General features: G+C 36.3%; 1 protein-coding gene across 8 annotated transcripts in view; it reads right to left on the minus strand.

Annotated features, from left to right (window-relative positions):
- The window catches only part of LOC116993544 (TBC1 domain family member 5-like), a 325432-nt gene that overhangs the window by 186828 nt on the left and 115287 nt on the right, over window positions 1–23317 (minus strand). For 7 of the 8 annotated variants that reach the window (XM_033054285.2, XM_033054293.2, XM_033054308.2 and 4 more), the window contains exon 4: window positions 397–532. In XM_033054285.2, coding sequence (XP_032910176.1) covers window positions 397–496 — 100 coding nt within the window. In that variant the 5' untranslated portion in view covers window positions 497–532. Of the gene's footprint in view, window positions 1–396; window positions 533–20820; window positions 20950–23317 lie in introns of those variants that run through there. The other variant, XM_033054299.2, reaches the window with a different exon arrangement.

Here is a 23317-nt window from a genome sequence, read left to right on the forward strand (position 1 = left end):
TGCAGAATCAAAAAAAAAAAAAGGAAGAAAAGCAAAAAACAAACCAAACAAACAAGATCCCTAAAGCCAAAGCAGTGTAAGAGTCCATGCTTGAGAAAGTAACATAAAGTCATGCTCCATTTCAATATTCTTATGATGAAGTCAGTGTTTGGTTTATGATTAAAAAAGGGTGACAGCACATTAAACATTTGGCTAATGCTTCTGTCTGTAATTGAAAGTTGACTTTTTGTGGTTTTCATTAGTGTCAGAGTGTTCCTCACATGCTCTGTGAAATGTTCTTTAAGTTGCCCTGTTCAACTTCACTGAGTGAATTAAACAAATTATGACAGGTACAGTTATCATGACACACTTATATAAGGTATAAACTCAAAAAAAAGTACAGAAATACAAACTTACCTTCCCCTGGCTTGTTCAAAAAACTCTGCAAGGGATCGATGCCTATCTCTTGTTCCTCTGTTTGCAAAGGGTGACTGGTTTCAGACACAGAATGATACATATTGGCAGTAGTAAATTCCAATGGATGAGTATTGATCTGGAGGAAAAAAATACAGAGAAACAAACACTTCAGTATTCCTTTAGCTGTTTTTCAATCACACAAGTCAAGAACAAAAGTACAGTAATTTCACAATTATAAGCCGCACCATTTTGACTAAAATTTTGGTCTGAACCCAGAAGTGCGGCTTACACTCAGGAGTGGCCAATATATGGATGAAGTTATGAATTTTGCCAACCTGGAAGTGCAAGCCTGCAGCAGCCCTGAGCCAAGCCGAAGCCCGCCCAGCCTGGCGGCGGGGCAGTGGTGGCACTCCCCAGCACCGCAGGGCCCCTCCAAGCAGCTCCACCGGGCTCCCAGCCCCCGACACTGGCAAGGCCTGAGCTCCGCCCTCACGCCTGCTGCCACGCAGTGCCCAGGGCAGGGCACCGGCCCGGTTGGCGAGCAGCGGGGCCTGCCAGTGCAGTGCTTGGGGGTGCTCTGCCGCTCGCCAGGAAACTTTCCCGCCTGCAGCCCTCGCCACCTCTGACAGCCTGGGGCAGCAGGTCCCCAGCCCGCCCGACCCCACTGCCCTCGCCCCCCTGGGCCATGCCCTCCCGTCACCTGGGCGAGAGTGGATCCAGCAGGTTTAATAAAAGTGAGTGTTTTTTCTCTGTATTTTTTTTAGTTTTCAGGCTGCGTTTAAAGGCTACCCCGATTCATAAAAAATGTTTGCAAATTGAGCACCTGCCAGTAAACCCCACGATTGTGCGATTGTTACTAATCCGTTACTTTGTTGCACATGGGTCCTCGCTGCGAATGAAAGTGTGGCTTATAATCCAGTGCGGCTTATATATGGCCAAAGAACGAAAAGTTGCTGACACCCAGAAGTGCGGCTTATAATCAGGTGTGGCTTATAATCATGAAATTACTGTACTTAAAACCTCCCCTTATTTTCCATGCATATCATCACCATTAGGAGTCTAGCAGAAAAATGGTGTTTCCACTTGAACACTATAAATGTTGTATTATTTGGAGTCCAAAAGAATTGTTATAGCTCCTACAAATATCACACTGCAAGTAAATGTCCAAGCATGGTTTTGACAGACTGTAAAACAGGGCAAGAGTCTCTTTCCTTCCTTTTTCTAGTTTTCCATACTAATCTTTTAGTCTGATTCCAAGAAAAATTGATGCTAGTTCTTGGGTATGATGAGGATTATAGAGCAAAAGTGAGAAAAGACCATCATCATCACTCTTCTGGACCCAAGACTTCTCATCCCAGAAAATCTTCCTTTTAATCACTTCTTTTTCAGGAATCATAGGTCAAGTATAACAGTGACAGACACACAAAAAGAGAATGGATTAATACTGACTGGCATGATAGGTGAATTTGGTTTTATCAAGATTTATATTAACTTTTGTCTTGGTTCTTGGCCAGAACAGGGTTTTGCAGTAGCCAGGAGGTGGCGTGGCCAGGGGCCAGCGGTTATTCTATACCATGTCTGTGACTACCAGGGCAAGGAGAAGAGAGTCTCTTCTGGGGAGAAGGGTTTTTTTCTGATCAAGTAAGTGTGGCAGAGGGAGTGGCTGGGTCATGCTGGTTCTGAGCTGAAGGGAGTGGTTGGTTATCATCTGTTGTTGGGGTTTCCACAGTGAGCAAGAACATTTCTAGTCTTGCCATTAGCTTCTTTCTTTTGTTGTCATTTGTATCGTTGTTGTTACTGTTAATTTCTCTTATCTCATTGCTGTTTCCAGTAAATTTTACTTATCTCAACCTCTGATCTTTACCTTTTGTGTCTCCAGTTCTCCTCTCTGTATGGTTGCAGGGAAGAGGGAGGGAAGGGGGGAGTCAGCAAGCATGGATGTGGCATGCAAGGGTTTCAGTGGGAAAACTTAACTGGAGAATAGTACCATTCCTAAACCATGACACCCTTCTAGAAAGATGATGTTAAGAAAGCATTTAAGAAACATAATCAACTAGCAGGTGAACATTTCAAAAGACATCTTCCAAAAATGAAGGCCAAAGGGGAAGTAATGGCAGAACTAAAACCTTAGGAAGTAGGTGATGTGGATTCATCATCACAGGCTTCTGAATGACACTCACATCTCTATCAAGCAACTGAACAAAAACTATGTTAGAAGTTGATCTGAGGAGTGCTGGAAGCTAATGTTGGCGGTAACAAATAAGAGGATGCCAATAAAAGGGTGAAAAGCAGATGATGTTATGATCAGCATGTAAGAAAGAGAAACAACCTTTCCAGTGCTTTAACAGTGCAAGAGTACACTTGTCAGGACTGCATTTTAGTCACTGTACAGTAATTTATTAACTTGCAACACAAAAAAACCTAAGCCAGCTAAATAGGTCTGATTTGCCTGAGAACACTAAGTAGCTACCTACGACTGCCAGATGAGTTTTAAATATCACTTACTTTAACTGCTTTGTTTACAAGTATCATAACTTTCTAACAGCAAGAAAATTATATTTAGAAAGAAATATAAAAAGATATACAGGAAGAGGTATGCATTTACACTTCCAGGACTGACATATTAACAAATCTGAAATCACTTCAATTATGCTTTTTCTTTGTTTCCTAGAAGGTATGGCATTGACCACGTAGGCTTTATACCTTCAGTTTACTGTCAATAAATGAAGGGGAACTGAGATTCTTAAGATATTTTTATAGTCTACACCTTCTTAATTTTCCTAGTAAGTTATGAAGAAAAAAAACCCAAAACCCAAAAAACCCCCTAAATAATAAACAAACGTAGTTGGGCCACTATTAGGGCAATTCCTTGAACCAGTGCACCTAGGCTGTTTTTAGAAGGATGCTCTCTCAGCTGCATTCCCTGAGGGTTTTACCCTTTATTTGCCCTGGCACCTGCGTTACTGTGGTGATGCAATGACCACACCATCTTTCACTTCTATTTAGCAAGAAGAGAACATCTGAAGGTCTTGGGAACAAGGAGGTAACTGGTAACTGAGGGAAGGTAGAACTTACCACTTGAGAAGTGGTACACCTTTATGTCAAATTATAAAAATCATGAAATCATATGACAAAACACACCACTAAAACACAGAATTGCCTTGATCAACTCTGAACTAGGCTCAACAAAATGTGCTATGAATGTATGCATACCTCACGTGTTTCGTATGTAACTTTAAAACTATAATAATGAAAACTGCATGAAGGGTATCTATAATGTAGTTAAAGAAAGAAAACAAAACCCCCACCAACTCTGCAGAAGTAATTTTCTCCTGCTGGAATTTTGGCTGCTGTTCTTGTTCCTTTTGGTATATAGTTGTAAATATCTTTCTACTGATCTGTTGATTTTGTCTTCACTAAAATTACAAGTTTATTTCAAACTGTGCTGCTTAAGTTTAACTTTTTATTTTTATGGTCCTTTGGAGATTGCTACACAATCTGACCAAAGGAGAACCCTGAGTGTCTTTTAAACTATGAACCAGGCACAAAATGACCTTACCAGCCACTGTAGTTTTAGCAGCTACCACTTAATTAGGACACAGTATGTTTCTGACTTACATTGTCTTACATCCATAACATGATGTCAAATTAGCCCTAGTAAGTTTGCTCTTCTATGTCCTCCTCTTCTGTATCTACTTTCTTTTTTTAAAATACTCCCCAAATGCCATACCTGTACAATCTATATGAACCATAATTTACTTTACAGACTGTTAGAGCAGTTTTAAACAGCTGAATAGATTTACTTTTGATATCTGCACAGTGATTTAATCAGTTACTCGTGTTTGTTTATGGATACATATGGTTAGAGTTGAAAAAAGTATCACTACCTATTAGTCTTCACTCCTTAGTCCAAGCAATTTTCTTCACAGTTTTATACTTAAGTTATTTTCTGGTCTTCTAACAAAGAGCAAAGGGAACTATTAAACAATTACGATTACACTTGGGATCTTACTCTGAGACAGATTAATTCTTCACAGGTTTGTGGTTGATTTGTAATGGCCTATAACATACTGTTCATATTAAGTAAGATGCAATCTAAAACCATTCTCAATGTGAAACAATAAAAATGTTATAAAACCCTGAAATTCAATTACTGGATTACAAGAATTGATAGTGGCTAACCCTAACATCTCAGTGAAAGTTCAAAGTGACACTTGCACCTATTTGTACTGGTTTTTTTTAACCTCCAAAGTTGAAGGGCTAAGGAACTGAAACACCAGGCATGTTTCCCACAACTGGGAGTTAAACTACTCTGTAATATACATGAGAAAATAATTAAGGCTATGTATGAAACATTTATCTAGTCAAGGAAATTAGTAGAAACATGAATCCACTCGTGAGCCCAAGGAAAAGGCAGGCAAAGAGACTCTTTGGCTACTGGCCTTATGTAACAGGGGGAGCCTCATGTGCCACCAAGGACAGTGCCACGGGTTTGCTGCTCACTGACCAACACACATGGCATGAATCCAGTCTGTCTTTCAGGGAAGGCAGCTTGTCAGCACATCTGTTCTCAGTGGAGACCAAAAATCCCTCGAGAGACATGCTTACAGACTCCAACACAACTCCACCAGATGTTAAAGGGTTCTGTGGAGGTACCTGCTTATAGCACACAATCTCCTCTCCCACAACCTCCTCCGTGTTCCATAGGTGATAGAATACCAACTTGTTTTCATTAAGACAAATTTAACTGATGTTTACTGACATCTACCTAACTAACAAACTCTTTCTACACAGCAGAGATAAACTATTTGCTGCATTGAATAGTCTGATTTAACATCCATTCTAACTCAGACGACTTTCTTTTTTCTCACTGGGAATTTAGTGACTACATAGTACTTATTGGAAGTTGCCTGCTTTTTTTTCAGACATGAAAAGGTTTATTCACCCAAGAGTTTACAAATATTTTGCCTTCTCTATTAGCTACTCTAACACATTATGTGATTTCTACCATCTTTAGCCATAAAGTAGTCTTAAATAATCATGCCTTCATTAGCATTGCCATTTTTCCTGTATACAAACCTGTGAGTTTGGAATGCTTAAACAAAATTTTATTTAAAACATAAAAACACAAAACCCACTTCTCCAGACTGTCAGTGGCAACAGCCTCAATTCAGCCACACTTCATCTTCCATTAAGATATATATAAGTCATATCTAGCTAGATAGAAATATAAGGTAAAGATAGAAGTCTACCTGAGATATGTTTCTGTCATTAATTTGTACTGCCAGTGAAGTACCCATCACTTTTGGACCAGAGTTGGGAGAAACATTGCAAAGTAGACAGTACACAGAACTGTAATAAGATTATAATAAATGTTCATATAATAAATTTATTATAATTGATGTTAAGAAGATGTAAAGTTCAAAATAAAAAGAAAATTTGTTGCATTCTTTTAGCAGTCAGACTTCATTACTATGAGCACAAGTGGTACTATTACCCTAATCTCAAAAATGTCGATAAATCAGCATTTCATAAACAAACTTAGCACAGTTGAACATGAGTACTTATACATGTACCTTATTTCATGTAATAAGACATTCACTAACATCTACACTCCCACAGACACCAAATAAGAATATTCAGTATTCAAATAAGCAGTTTATGGATGAAAAGCGTTGTTTCAGAAATAGTGACTAAGTTCAATTTAAAAAACCTAAACCCACCTAAAATGTTTCCCTTAAACATCACTGTTTATATCAACCTTAAAAAATTATTTACTCAAAGCACAGAACACACCAAAACATATCAAAATTAATGTTTAAGAAGTGGACTCATATTGTTTGTGCAAAATTAGAAAATATAATCAGTTATGGCAAGAATATTTTGAAGGTGTAACCAAGTAGCTAAAACAGAATTAGGCAAAGCTTTTACAACACCCATTTGCCCTCTCTTTCCTTCCCCTCATGGTAAAATGTAAGGAGAGGAACTGCAGGCTTGGGTAGGTACTCAGGATGAGGGCTGAAGAGCTGCCCAAGTTGCAGCACTTGCTCCACTCTTGCTCTTTGACATCCTCTTACTTCTAAACAATCAAGCAAGAGATCAAAACATTTTATGCTTGAAGAAAGAAAAATGAAAACCCACTAACTCTGAGGATGAAGCTGAACAACGCTGCTGAATCTTGGATATGCTAAAAATAAAAATCAGTTTCCATCAGTACCAGCAAAGCTACCTGAATATGACAGTTCTGAAAACTACTGAAGCGTACCAAAGTATTTAAATAATACTTTGCATTCATTCTATTAGACTGTATCAACCACCTTCTCCAAATTATCTTTGGGCCTTTATTTCCTGCCCTATCCAAAATTTATGATTTTAATTACTTAAATTGACGACAAGTTGAGGAAATACTTGTTTAGCTAAGTGATAAATTAGCTGCCCTGTGAAGTCAAATTGATTAAAATGACCTGACTATAAGCAAGTGTCTGATGTGGTAATGGTCTTATGCATGTTTTGTTAAGTTTGACAGCATCATGTTATGAGGGTTCACAACTCTGCCCCTCATTTGTGGCTTATGAAGTAATCAAGTATGTTAGAAGACTGAAGTGAGGATTTTCCAGAAAGTGAAAACATTTTCAAGTAGGTAAGAAATTATATATTAGGAGAATAAACATGCATTGTGTTTATTTAAAGCAATAAAGCACAGATATCTTCCAAATAATCTAGAAGCAGTCTTAGATAATGGGTTTTCTTACACTGGCCAAATTAAATTATTCGTCAGGACCAGGAATTAAAAAAAAGAAAAAGCATGCTAACTACAGGGCTGAGTAGAAGACAGTCCTGAATATGAACTTTAGCAAATGAGGAAGTGAGGACCATTTGATCTGTTTCAAGCTGGATATTTTGCCAGGACACTCATTAATAGGTATTTTTGAAAAATCTGTTTTTACCTGTAATATTCCCTGCTTTCTTTTTTGCTCTATGAGTGATTTTTACTTAGACCATAGAGACCATGTTGCAGCATGTGATCTTCTGCTCTCCATCACCTGAGCTCTTTACTACCACCATCTCTATTTAAATAAAGAAGACACTAATCCCAGTGTCTCCAAGAGAAAAACCGCCAAAAAACTCCACCAACCCAAACAAGCCTCCTACACACACAGAGAAGCTCAAAACCAGCTAAGATTCCTACTCAGTCACTTCCACAGGTTGCCACCACCCACTGAAAAAACATGCCTAGGAAAGAACACTCACTAAGTCAGAAGAAAAGTGAACAATTTGACAAACTTTGGATAGCATAAAGCAAGTCTGTTTTCTTTTATAAAATGTATCAGATTATGTATCATTAAAATAGAATGATGCAAACATAAAAAATGGTCTGACATGGTGGAGCAGATTAACATTAACTTCAGCTGGGATCCAGAACAAAACAAACAAGATCATGCCACTGATGGACAGGTTAACAGCCAGTGAGTCTGATGGTCATGAAATGAAATTAATTTTGTCCCATTTAATAACATTTCCTGCATTTTAACTTCTGCCTGTCTGATCTCTAATACAAAAACAGAGTTACACTGGACTTTAAATAAGTTAATTAAGTATTAAAATCAATCATGTGAAAGTCTTAATATTTAATATTGTTAGATTGTATATCAAAGTGGTTTTATTATTTATTTACTCCAAACCTTTCCAGAATACTTCATGTGGCAACAGGGAGTCTCTCTCTCACAAGATAAATGCATTTACAATGCCAAATAAATTATATATAAAAGCATTTGTCTTAATACATGTCATTCAATATTAAATATCACCCATTGGTACCACCCTGAAACCCTAATCCATTTTTACCAACTGCACATTTGTATTATTCAAATGTTGTCTATTAAATAGTTGTCTCGAGAGCCACAGTAAAGGAATACATACCTAAGAACAATTATCATAGGAGCTTTAAAGCACTGTCTACAGTTTTAACCCTACAACTTTCATGTCTTACCAGTACTTAAACATGCAAAGTATAAATTCAGTAGTGAATTAAAATGTCAGGGATAAGAAACAACACAAATCGCCTGGGACGATGGTAATGTATTCTCCTGGTAATTCACATGATAGTTAAAAAAAAAAGACAAAAAACTTTTTCTTATATAAAAACTTAAAATTCTAGTAATTTCAAATATAGATATGCATTACAAGCAGGGAACAAGTTCATGCATTTGTTTGTTTTCAGTTTTCTTGAGGTTGTGTGATTTTGCAAGAAACTCTAGTTTGACTAAGGAAAAAAAACTTGAATAATGCAGAGAGGATCAAAATCTTTATGTCATGTTGGCCACTAAGTTTTAGAGTCACAGCCCCCTCTCACCCGGCTCAACAATTTTTCTCAAGGTGTAATGCTCTGAACAGTGTAACCTGACATTTATGGCTAAACAACTTCTCTCTTCTGCACTGAAAATGGTGACAATGGAAGTATAAAGGGCATCAACCACCTTACATACCTGATACTATAGTTACGTGTTCAGTATGGTCTCACAACAACAACAACAACAACAAAAAAAAAACGAAATAAAAAAGACAAAATAGCCAGCCAAAGCAAGCCTCAATTTAGCAGCTTGAATTTCCTGAAAAAGCCCCCAAATCCCACAGCCTTTACACAGAACTATAGCTATTCTTAAGGCAAACCTATGTGACAGAGCCACAGTGAGGCTAAGAGAACACAAATTTGATCTAAGATAGACTGCAAAAAAGAAATACCAGCAAACCAAAAAAGATCCAAAGTCAACAGCTAAATGCAACCTGTGCCCTGAACATTCCTCCACCCACAGAAACTATGTTTAGCACCAGATGTGAAAATGTTATGTTGATGCATTTTCACATTTCTTCCTTTCAACTGAAGTTTCACATGAAGGTTCCTCATAGTCAGAACAGTTGATAAAAATGAGATGTGTATATCCCTTCCCATTGTTTGACATAGCTAAGGCCTGAGCTGAAATTCTGTATCCATCTTTAGTCAGATAGCACAGGACAAGGACCAGCTGCTGCAGTGCAGAGAGAAGCAAGAAGACCTATTAAGAACATAGAAAATATAACCTATGACATGAAACTGAAAGAAACAATGTTTTGCCTTACTCAAGGTGAAAGAGAAGAAGGAAAAATACCGTAAGAGTTCAAATCTTTACATCATTCAGCTAAAAAACTACTCCCTCAGAGTTATTTTCAGGTGGTAAAAACCCTATTCATATTAAAAAGATTCAAACAACTGGAAACTCATTAAATGAAAGAAATTCTTTGTTTGTTTTATTATAGAATATAATTTATCTACCTGGTAACAAAACAGTTCAATGTAATTTAAATTAAAGCTTTGTTCTTCCAAATATGGTTAGGTTTACTGCTGTTTATGGTATGCTTTTAAGTATGTAAGTTTTACTTTCAGAAACACACAGGCACCATGCTATGCTACACACTTTATGTTTTAGTAATACAAATGTAACTCAAAGGGCCAAAGAACGTCAAGACTGAAAGAAATCATCAAAACAGTGAACTGGAAAAAATGGCAGCTTAGCCTGCAGCCTTACCCAAAATGATAGTAACTAGCTTAGACATTAAAAGTGTATGCAATGAAGTAAGTTTCTAGGATATCACAGCTTTAAAGTAGTAAGCAATTAATCTTGGATTCAGCCTTTATTCTTTCATTATTTTTAGAAAATAGTTTCCTACAGGGGTTGACAGAATTTTTATAGAAACACCAGCGTGTTCATGCACGCACAGAAGCATTTACATCAAATCTTTCTCTTCTACTTTTCTCATCTAGATATGCAGATGCTAAAGCAGCGTGGTATCATGATGAGGTACAAAGAAAGTTGGTGGAAACCTCAATTGCTAAAGAATATGAGAATTTCATAGACATTTTCAAAGGAGCAGAGAGGGGCAGAATTTATTTCGTACCATGCAATGAAGTTTCTATATAACATGAAGAACCAGAACCCACGTTCATCTATGTGATACAATCCTGATCAGTGAATTCAAATCAGACTTACAGGAAAACCTGAAATCTGATTCTGCTGCAGCGCAATGACTGCAGACTGCAAGGATTTCCCACTACTCCAGGCAATAGGAGTACCTTACTTATGTCTAAAAAGTCATAATCAAAGGAAAAAAGGCTCCAAGTAGGGCTCCCCCTGGTAAAAGATGCTGAATCTTCTTCCCTTGAATGCTCCCTCACACCCAAGGCTCAGTCTATGTAAGGCACAGTACTTCTGTCATGTACTGCCTGCTCACATTGCTTCTCTTGAGCCTTGCCACACCAGCAGTAACAAAAGCAGGATGCATAGGAGCCCCTCTAGAGGCTCAATATTTTTGTACAATGCTTATTCATTCCTAGGATGCAGTGAGTTTCAAACAGCAGTATCTAAATGAAATGAAATAAAACAAAATACCTCAAGCCAATAAAAACCTCTAAGGCTTGGAAACATAAGCTATAGATGAAACCTGCTAACGCAGCAGGTGATGGACTGCATGAAGATATTATATCATGATACCACTTCTGCTATGACAACATTTTATTCAGGGTTTTTGTGGCAGGAAGATATCACTGTATTCCATGCTACTAAGAAAGATGACAAGACAGGTTCTTCCTTTCACAGGAAGTTAACTCTGCTGCTCAATACATCCTGATGTACCACTTTTGTTTCTGGTAGTCAGAAACTCGTAGAACTATTTCCTACCAAGGTTCATAATATTATAAATGGGAGAAAATTACAGTGCAGCAATGTTCCATTCCTTTAATAATTTGATCTCTTAATACAGGGTTATCTGTTACAACTTATTTTCCTTTCTTCTCCTACTCTCATATTTTTAATTAAGATTTTTGAGCAGCTGGATGAAGTGTTCTCTGCTTTTCTGTATACGCACATCAAACTCCCAAGGGAATAAGTGGTCTTGCTGAAGTCTTCAGACACAGAGAAGCCAGGCTGACAAAACCCCCGTAGGATAATGATTTCTATAATGCACTGCTACTTAGAGGCATTTATTCCTCCTAAAATATTTTCTGGGCAGTCCCTGCTGCTTGCCAGAGCATGTAAAACACAGGAACAGAAGTCCCCAGTGCAAGCAGCATGGTACATCAAGCACACTGCCTGTACCACCTCAAAACCTGAAACAGATGAAGCTCTCAAACAGCAAGCAGGAAAGCAGTATTTTGAAAGGTTATACAGGAGTAGAAATCTGGGTATTAAAAAGGTATTTAATTCTGCAGAACTTTACCATAAATTTATAGTAACAATAAGAATTTGTAAAATAAATCAATTCAGAAATACAGACAAAATACACTGTTAAAAGGGGGAAATATTAATTAATGTGAGTTGCAATTAAAAGGGGTTCTTGGTTTGGCAGTAAATTTGTTGTCACCAACTAGTTCCATTTTCTTTACCTTAAGTCCTGGATCTATTTTGCTTTAGAAGTGGGTCAGCACATACTACACAGCAAGAAAAAAAAGCCTGGTTTTGCAGGACATTTGTGGACAACACACAAGTAGCAGAAAAAGACCTTGGGTCTTGCTGGCTAAGAGATCTGTTACCCTGAGATTTATATATGCTTCTCTGATCTGGGGAAGGAGAACAGAACAGCAGGCAGATTTCTCTAAAGCTTTTTGATTTTTATTAGATAATACAATAGATTGATGGCTCCTAAATAAGTTAAGCTTTGTTGAGTGCTTTCTCTAATTCACCTACCACTATGATATGACTGAATCTCCCAGTGTTCTCTGAATACCAAGGTTTGTTGTATGTAACCAAGAAAAAGAACTGGAATTCCCTCAAAACAGTAAATATATTTGAAGAATTGTATTGGAACAACAGCTGTCATTATATATCACAGAAAGCTGGCAACAGCTTTGAGGCTAAGCTTCTAAGCCCATTTTATTAAAAAAATATATAACTGATATAAACAAGTTATGGTTAGAAACCTCCTTGATTAAATTTTTCTTGTTTTTAGAAAGCCTTTTCAGATAGTTTTCTTGTCTGTGCTAGACAGACCAGTATTACTCTTTAAGAATATTTAAGGTAAATATTCCAATATCTGAATCATGAAAGCATTCTGAATCCTCCTGGACAAAACATCTGTTCTCACATTCTTCTTTCCAAATATTTTTATTTTCTTTTTCTGTCCTTCTGACCAAATTTATTGGTTTCTCTCTCACCCAACACACAAAAGACCATTTTGCAAAAAGGCAGCTTACAGATTTCTTTTTCCTGATAGAGACTGTATGATCTCAACCTGGCCAGAAGGAAAAGCCTAGAAAAAATGTTCTCTTTGCTATGTCGTTGCATTTCTGCTAGTAGTTGAGATAGAGAAGTGCCCTAGTTGAGGCAGAGAAGTGACCTAACAGCAGCCAGGCTCTGGATCACTCAGCGCATTAAGAAGAATGGAATCAGAATTTTGAACTGCATCCAGAAGTAAATGGAAAGAAACCAAGCATATAGAATATAGGTGTGATCTGTTCTCACTTTTCTTTCTTACTTAATAGTAAGGCTGTGCATCTTGGGGCACCTAAAATTAGTAGTTGCTTTTGAAATTCTGGTCATGAATTATTCATCTTCCTCTCCTAAAAGGAAGACAGAAGATGGCAGCAGCAGGTGTTCTTAGTTTCTTCATGGAAAAGGAGGAAGAACTTGACCAAGGGGATACATTTTTCTTCAAAAGAGGGGTAGCAAAGATTGCCTAGCTGAGATGACTATTCTGTCAAACACATATCACAATTCCACCTGTTGCCAAGAAGGCTTGAAGGCAGCAGATCCTCTGCCTACTCATCCAAACTCCTGTGTTTTGGAAGTTCCTATTCTGTACTGGGGAAGAAGAAGGGAAATCCTGTTCTGTTTTAGAAGCCAGACTTATGAGCAAACTACTGAATACAACAAATCCAGATAACTAATATTATTTATTCATCAGTTTTGATTTAGAGGTTTTGGCAACATCTTATCAGAAATGAAAGTCAAAACACAAAGATAATTGAAATAAAATTATTTAGAAAGGCAGGAAATCACTCCTTTGCTATGCCACTCCAAGTCAGCTTGGTTCCTCTCAAAGAACCCACCGTAAGACTCCTTTCACCCATTCAAATAACTGAACACAAGTATTTTTAGCATTAACATTTATTTCTAACAAATTAATCTAGTATATCTGTGTGAAGTTAGTCTGTTTGAAAGATTATATCCTTGCCTCCTTTAAATGCAAAATTGACTCTGTATTTAGTGTAGCTCTCTCGCTGCACTGATGTCAGAAAGAGCTAATGAAGAAATAGGAGTCACCTTCCAAAGATATATAAAAGATAACACAGGTGACAAAAGACTATTTTAACTAAAAACTGTTTGTATTCTCAAAGCCAGTAGGAATGACCATGAGAGATCTGCAGAAACGAACAAAATTTTCCCTTTGTTGGGTTGTTTCTTTCATGACTGAAGCATTATTTGACCACCAAGTTCCTCAGTTCACAGATAAAATGCTTTAGACCTTATCCACACCCCAGTTTTACATGTTAAACTTTTAAACCTATTATTTCCAACAAATGGTTACTTTCATGGATATGTGCCATGCTGTCAAACCTCTTCTTCTGATTCATGGTATTAATGTTAAGAGAGCATCTGAAACATCTACACTGATTTTCTTTCCCACTGTTGCCTTGGTGCGACAGATGTGTGAATACTTCTTAAACTTTAATACAGCAATTATTTAATTTAAGATCAGTTTCCTGAATAAAAGGCACACACAGTCTGCCATAACTATCCCAGGACTTAATCCTGCATGTTACTTCTGTATGACTTAAAATCAATTTACTCATTCTTATTCTTAGTTTATATTTAGATAGTCCATCATGAAAGAGCCCAGAACTTCTAGCCTAACCCAGGTCGTCTTTATGCCATATGTATATGCAATCTACGGCATCAATCAAAACGACTCACAGTTCAGATGATGTATACACAAATAAATGTACTTTACCTAGAGGTCAGAATGATTTCTCTAAGAGCACAGAATATTCACTTGTTTTTAGCTACCTCCCACAACCACGAAGTATAAAAATTTAACAAGCTGCAAAATAACAAACTGAGCACCATACATCGAGTTTCTTTAGTGTCACGCTAGGAATGCTATAATTATAATCAAGAATACACTTCACTTTTAACCCTGTTTTTACTGTATCTTTTTACCTTGTGGCCCATGGTGGCCTATGCCAATTTTATAAAATTTTATATGGCTGGGGGAAGGAAAGGGTAAAAAAAACAAAAACCAACCCAACTTTAAAAAAAATCAATCCTGCTACTCTGAGATCATATGGGCAGGAACTGAGGCGTGGATCTTGGCTTTTTAAGATAGTGCTTATATGTTTCGCCCTTACTCCTGTCTCAGTTTTTGCAACCACATAATACTGTCTGGGGTGATCACCATGACAGTGGATAAATTAGGATTTCACTACCATTAAGTATGAATTGTTTCTTAGCAAGGCTACGAGTAGCTCTTATTTGATGGAACTGAAAGACCTTCTGTTTCAAACCTGCAGTACAATAGCTTTAAGATTTAAAAAAATGTTTTAGAAATGCTAAAAAATAAGATAGGTTGAATTACACATATAATTTCATTAGTTACATGAAGAGAAAGCTGCCACAAAAATGCACTGAAAAAGGCAGAAATATTTTTCTAAACATGGTAGGAAAAACACATTGCTGAAATGCTGATGATCCACTTTTATGGTTATTTCATTTTTATCTGGACAGTAACTTTCTTTCATAGACTTTGAACAATATCACATCCAATGAACATAGAAGTTTTCTAAAAAAGCCATATGATTTATTCTTTGTTCAGTTTGACTAAGGAAATAAACCTATACAGCAGAAATAATAAAGGAATGGACATTTTATATACCTGACAATTCAATTAAATTACTGTCTCATATAAGCATGTGGAAAATAGTTTCTGAACTTGTCATGAGAAAGTGCAGAGGCCGAATCCCGGCTACTCTAAAACTCACATTCGTTTTATCAACTTGGATAGCCAGCCTCAGTGCTCTAATGTACACATGCAAGGGCCACTGTCGTACGTAACTATTTTAGGAACCTTTCTGTATTTCAATATTATGTGTATTTCTGGAAGAGATTTGGGAATGTAATTTAAATATACTGCATGTTGCTGGGACTCGTAGGTATTCAATTAGCAAAGGAGACGTCTGCACTTGTCCACCTCACATTAATCTCTGGAAAATAATTACTACATACCAGTTGCTGTGTAATGACTTGCTGAAATATGCAAATAAAAATATTCAAAGGGCCTTCACTGATTTTATGACAATGAAATCCATAGCTGTGATATTCCAAACAACCCTAATTCTTATTTTCCTAAGTGTAGTCATGTACAATGAAACAGAAAAGTATAACCTTAGTTTTCTTTACAAGAAAAGGGGATTTGAGTTGGAAGCCTAAATGTCAGTCCTGAACATTATAAAATTATACAGGATAAGGAGGAAACAGGGCTGATAGTGCATATAAATACGACAGTGTATTAGGCTTCATTTAATTACCAGTTCAAACAACAACCTGATCTAACCTTTGACAAGTAAAATAAATGTTCTGAATAATTTAACCAAAGCAAACATTTGCTGTTAAATGCTGGCTAATTATAGTAAGAGTTGTACTGAGAGGGGAAAAAAACCCAAAAGAGATGGTAATTTATACACTTCTCCTGCAATTGCTACAGCTATTCCTTGAAACCCTTGAATTTTTTTTCCATGCGGGATAGCTATTAAGTATCTACTTCTGGAAAAAGAAAAATCTGTCTGTATTCAAAGGAAGAAGCACCGTAGGAAAATAAGAAATACTCCAAATACAGAAAGTAAAGTAACATTACTTTCAAGAATATCCATCTTTTCTGTGGATGGCTTTGTGATATGAAAGGTCTGTGTTTGAAATGTCCTGTACCACAATGAAAGATAAGAAAGGGAAAAATAATGATTAAGTTTTTTCAAAGTGTCAGTGAAAAATCACACAAGAGCCTCATTATAGGATCTGGGGAGCACAGTTCAGTCATGTCCACTGCACTTCTGAGAAAAGTAATAAAGAAACCTAAATTATTTCTTTACATAAATATGAGTTAAATGACATATATAAACCACAGAGATTCTTTAAAACAATCCCACCCAAAATATGTAATGATGATATAATTCCACCACTGTGACTTTTTCAGATATAATACTATAGCAAGATATATTATCCATGTGAAACACTGAGCTTTTTTCAAAAAGAACCTAAATATCTCAGAAAAATAAGCATTTAAAGTCAGCATGCTTTGAATATCAGAGCATCAAAATCCATGAAATAGAAACCAATAAGAAAAAAAAAGCTGTCTTTTTCCTTCAGCATACATGCTTCAGTTGTAGGCTATTTATAAAGAAATTAATGGCTTTTGCTATCTTTGGGCCAAGAGTTTCACTTATTTATGTGATCAAAAGTTATCAGGAGCATCAGCTGTCTATCTCCATGCACAATAACTACGATTCAGAAGAATCAGAAGACCATGAAAATTTCACAGACAAGCAATGTATAGTAAACGAAAGAAGCCTATAAATCCCTAATCTTGAATATATATTAATATTTGAAGGCTTTATATAATCTGCAAAGTAAAAAGTGAAAACCATTAAAAATATTAAAACTGACTCTAAGTATGCTCCTCTCTTTTCCCAGAAGTAATTTGTGTGCAGATAAGTTCTGGCCACCAGTTTCTAAGAGAAACATATTATTTTTAAGTTACCTTTTTTATTTTCATAAATATTTAAACTCTCCCTGAAATTTTAAATATGTTTATAGAGTCACGAATGCTAACATTCTTAGCCTCTTGCAATGAAAAAATATGAATTAAACTGTTTATTGCACACTGTAAGAGAAACAATTTTTAAAAGAAGCAACTAATAAATTCATCAAAAAAAATTACCACAAATTGTTCACTTGATAATGAGTCAGGTGGAGTCATGAAATTGAAGTGGATTTTCTGGCTTACAGTGTAAAATGAATAGATATTCAAGTTTGAAGGTCATTACTATTCTTGCTCCATAGTTCAGGACAAAGTCCTTAAGTAAACAAAGTAGTAAAGAACTTGACAAGATCCATGCCTGACACTGGAGAAATCCAAGTACAGAAATAATTTTACACTGTGTCCACTGCTTCATGTCAAATGAACAGTGATATGCACTGTTTTTTCTTATGCTGAGGCATCCATAAAAACATACTCAGCTGTATTTGGACAGGACAAAAGGAAATCCAAGGCAGTCATTGGTAAATGCAATTAATCAACTCTTCCCTGCTATTATACTGCACATAAAACTTTGGCATTTAAGCATAAAACTGGAACAGATCTTCTCTAGAGTTGTTATATTTGTGTTCTGCACTTGAAATGTTACCAGGCCAGTAAGGTAAATTTCACTTACAGGAGATATCTTCACCTTTCTGTGAATTGAAAGGTAGCAGGCTAATAGTAGCCACTCAGTATTAAAATTTTATCTTCTCAAAAATATTTATATTTTAGATAAAAAATGAAATCAACAAAACCAGGTCATAGGTTGTGAGGGTTGATGGGAAGATACAAATACAACAATTTGTATTTAAATAAATAAATCTGATAAAAACACTGATAGAGATGCTAGTGTACTAAAATGCTAATAGTTTAAAAAAACCCAACAATACTCTGTGACATAGCTGCAATATCATTTTAGGTTTGGTCTGACAGCAGGTGGTGCACCTGGAAGAGCAATCATAACAAAATAATTTGGTTACATATGTACAAGTACTTTGATGTAAACCCACTGATACCTTTACCCAGTATGGCACACCTTGGAGGACAATTCATCCAAGTCCAAAAAATGTCTCCAACTAGATCACTAAGAGAGAAGAGGTATTTCTTGATATCGAAATTAGCTAAGCCTCTCCTCTGACTTTATGCACCTAATTTTAACACTGAAAACTATAAGAATTAAAGACTGAGTTAGTCCTTCAGACCCATACTTTTGGGCAATAGATTATAGAGAAATCAGAAATAGCAATAGAGTGAAAACTTGAATGGACTTCTGACCAGCAGAAGTCATACCAGAGCTATGGCTGTGGAGTTCTTTTTGAACTACTCCGACATTTCATCCTGGTATAAGTATTAGTCTGTACTGGAAGTTTCCTGCATATTTTAGTTTGCATGTACTTGTGAGATCTTCCGAAAGAGGATTCCCTTTTGTGTAGAATGGCTTTATGATGTGGATTAGCTTCCACAAGGGATCTAAATTGACAAGAATAAATTCATTTTATATAGTAAGCTAGACTTAAATGAGAAGTGAAAGGCCAGTGCCAACAGAGTTCAGTGATCAGCCACTGTTGTTCTCTCTATAATTCACTGGTTGAGTTTAACAATTACAGCATTGCCTTGATAATCTGTAGCTGAAGCATACTGGAAGGAGAGGAAGAGAGAATGCTTCTTGTGTTAATAGGAGAATTGATTTTTTTTATCTAAATGCAGACCCAAATAAACTGCAAACAGAGTATTTACAACAAACATCTAAGAATACTGTCACTGGTTTAAACTAAAATTAATTTATATCACTCAAATCCGGAAAAACATAATTTCAAGCCTTGATCTTATTAGGATACTTAATGTAATCTTATTAGGATGTGAGCTTCTATATATCAAAGTGTTTTATACATTGCAAATATATTTTAAAGAGCTCCAATAAACAATACTAAACAATTCACTACTGATCTCCAAACCTAGTTTCACAGGGGCAGATTATTGGATCTGCAGCTAATACAGCAGAAGAGGAGGCAATGCCTTCACACAGATGACACTGCTGCTACACAGAGCCGGCTGTCACATGAGCGCTAAGTAAGTTTCCAGGACTTTCTCATCTCTTAACTGCCTGAGATTTAGCACTGAGCAGCATGCTTTCCAAAAGGACAGAGTACCTACAGCTTCAGCGGAAGCAAATGGGGATCATAGATGCTTAAAATTTCAGAAAATCAGGCCTGGTGCCATATACAAGGAAAATGCTGCCAGAAATGTCACTCACAGAATCCATGCCTGCCACTCCACAGGGATTCATATATGGTTAATGATGGCTAGCAAGTACAGAGAGCAGACCTAGCTAAGGAAAAACAACAGAAAACCAGGCAGCAGGCAAGCGATGAGCACTCTGTCTGCACTTGTATCCCCACTGGCAAAGTAAAAGTAAAACGGTTAAGAAACCGATAAGGCTGATGCCAAAATCTAAAATGTTTCTAAGGACTGCAGCAGACCTCAAAAGATAGTTTTTAATTTCATTTGAAACAGTTTCAATACTTCAACATTAATGTATGCACATATATATTAATGAAGCAGACATGTTAATCCCCCCGATGTCGATGTCTGTGAAGCATCTTAGCTCTTACTTCCTTCACCACCAGTCGTGTGTAAGTAACATACTGTGGCAACATATGAATAGTTCATAGCTCCAGCAACAAATGAATGAATGAACAGTGACCTAAACACAAGCAGCCATTAAGGTTTCTGTTTCTTTACCCATCAGCTATTGCATATACTCCCAGCAAACAAGTGTGTTTTTCTGACATGCACACTTGTCTGTTAATAAAGAACTATTTCAGGCAAGATCTTTATGTTTTTCCCCTACACGCTTCATTTCTTGCTACATGCATTGGAGTTTTATTCTATTAGAGATGCTCATGACAAGCCAAAGAAATGGAGGTGAGGCTGCCAGGTATTAAGGTAAAGGAAGCTACAGTACTCTGCAGAAGCAGAAAGGGTCTGCTGTTGTTTCCTGGCACTTGGAAAGCTTATGCACAAGCTTTCAGAAAGGCACCACGAGAGCTTCCAGTTAGCACTCCTGTTTGATTTTAGCATGCACTTACACATCCCTTGCAACACTAAACAAACTATGAGGCAAGATAAAAAGAAAGAAAAAAATTCTCACATTTTAAATGGCATCAAGCATGAAATAACTGCGAAGTGGTGAGGGTTTTTTGTTTTGTTTTGTTTTGTTTTTCTGAGGGGTGTGTGTTGTTATTTAGTTTCATTGGGCTTTTTTGGTTGGGTTTTTTTTCTTGTTTGACTTTGATTTTTTAAAGCTTAATACAATAAGAAAAGACCAAAAACCCCACACAAAGAGTCATACCTGTCTTTTTCAAAAGTTCAGCTCAAAATAACTCTAGCAATAACCAAGTGCACATTATCAATACAGTGCATTCAGAGATAAATTACACTGTATTTAACACCAGTGGAACTAAATTCCAGCTGCAGAATCTTCAGCAGGAATCATCTGTAAGAACAAACACTGACCATTAAGGGACCAGCAGATAAAATTATAAGTGAAAGTAGTTCACAAAAATACTTTTCCAATTTTAAACAGAATGACTGACACAAACTTACCTGTCAATGAAAACTCCACAGAAATCCAGTTTTCAAATCTTTTATCTCAGTTTAAAAGTGGAATCAATTTTTCATGTTATCTACTATATCAAAATTCTCAGCTCCTGCAAATCTTGCAAAAAATAATCCCTGCAAAAATAAGTTCGATAAATTCAGACAACCCAGGCCAAAGAAAAGAAACCAATCCTGTGAGCTGTTAATCCACTAAATGAGCACTATCTGATAGTTTTATCTTTGTAGAAAGTAGAGTAAACCAGAAGGAATACTAAATGCTCATGATAAACAGATTTTTTTTCTTTTCTAGAATAAGCTTTTTATATACAACAGTGGAGTTTTATTTTGTTCCTTTTAAATTAAATAATTAATGTGAATAGTTGGTCAAAGGAACTAGAAGTCTCTTAGAGTGCAAAATGGATGACTGGTTCCTTTATTCTCCAAGATTGCATCAGGTTGTCTTCTAACTTTTAAAGTCAAAATTTGTAGGGAACCTACATTCAATAATTAATGTTTAAAACATCAATAAACTCCTTACATTCCATGAACAGAATGTGTGTCTGTGGATACTACGAAATGACCAATCCTTATTATTCAATACTGAGATTAGCTCTGCCCCTTCCAGCATCAACCCTGAACCATATAACAAGTATGTAATTACTTTTTTAAAAAAGCACTTCAGTTTACATTATACCAGTTTTCTCCAGTTCTCTCACTACGTTCTTACAAGGTATGAATTTTCAAACTTTCTATTCCTCCCATTCTTTAAGTAGTCAGAAACATGCATACATATGGGTATGAGGTGTGTTAATGCAAAATATATATTACTATATTGGTAAAATACTACCTTTGCTGTATAAATGATGAGGTAAAATACCACCTTTGCTGTATAAATGATGCTACTCTTTATACTACAAGATAATTTCAATGTAAGTGACCACAAGAAAAAAAAGAGGTTGCAAGATATTATCTGTCAGAACATAAAATAATATCTTTCACAAATGAAGAAAATAGTTACCAGAAACCACTAGTCACAAACAATAATTTCATTTTTCTGTACTCAAACCCCACAGCATTCAGCTGATTGAGAAATAAAATGGCTGCCAAAAAAGCAATATGGGTGAAAACAGAATTTTTTCTCACTGTCAGAGGCAAGTGTATACAAATTGGTAAAAAGAAAGCTTTATTTTAAAATGTAGGTGACACTGATCTGTCTGAGATGAAAAGTATGTCTGGGCAAAGGAAAGGTCAGCTGATCAGATTGACATGACCTGAAAGATTTGGAAACTGCAGATTCCGCAGGTCCCTACTGCTGCTTTACTCAAGGCATGTGGAGGGATTATATTTATGTAGGAAGAGGAAGAAATTTGCTGAAGTCCTGGAAACAGTGAGTTAAGTCTAAAGTCATAATGGAAGGTGGACTTCTCCACTGTGTGCAATACAAGAGTTTCTCTGCAGCATCATCTTCTGGATGCTTGGAATTGAATTATTAGTTTTTGCTGCAGATATACAAGGTGTTAAGTCAGCCTTAGACTCCCTCCCTCTCCTCTTTTCCCTGCACTCCCCAAATACTGATTTCACCTTTGTTCTTGAAAATTATTTACATTACAACTTAAAAATAATGTAACCAAGATTATAGGAAAGTCATCAATTCAAATTTTAACTTTAATGAATAATGATCTATTTTGGATTCTTCTCATTTTAGGACTTTTCTTGTGTGTATTCACATATTTCTTTTCAACCAGAGGTAAGCAGTTGCATGTACACTGACAGACCATTGAAGGAGAAGAGGTTCTTTCATGATAAGCCAACATAGCCCTAGGCCATTTTTGGGCATTATTTGGCAAGCATTACTGTATTAGGAAAGCAATTTTTCAAGGTTCACATGCACAGAGTCCAGTGTGTATTATACAGCTATTAAAAAGTAGCATTAACATAGGACTCAATACATCTTGTCCATATAATTATCTACTCAATTCAATATGCCCATAGAACATTTACACATCACTAAAAATATATAAACTCTAGTAAGAAAAAAACCTCTCCTGTACTGCTGTCTTAGGTAGATTATGCTCCCCATTCTTTCTTGGAACCACATCCAGTAATATTATTCAAAAACATAACAAACCAAGCTTGGGACTCCTACATTCAACAAAAACTATGAAAAAACAATCAGAAATTTCATGGACAGTATACATACTTATTAATATGATCTGTTTTATTAGTGAAAACATCTTATTAGTTCAACAATTAAATGATTCAGAAACCATCCACACTATCTTTGCCTTTTAACAGTTCCAATCAGTAGCAGATCTAGGTGTAATCAACAGCAGCAGGGGGCTTTAGGAAGCAAAACAAAACAAAAACAGTAGGGATCTTTACTAGTTTACAGTAATTTGTATGAGATGTTACATGTTACTGCAAGTTAGCCCAAGATATGGAAAAGCTACAGGAAAATTCCCTATTATCTACAACTACTATTTCAATACAGCAACATCAATAT

This window comes from Catharus ustulatus, chromosome 1 (assembly GCF_009819885.2).
Source record: "Catharus ustulatus isolate bCatUst1 chromosome 1, bCatUst1.pri.v2, whole genome shotgun sequence".
Lineage (NCBI taxonomy): Eukaryota > Metazoa > Chordata > Aves > Passeriformes > Turdidae > Catharus > Catharus ustulatus.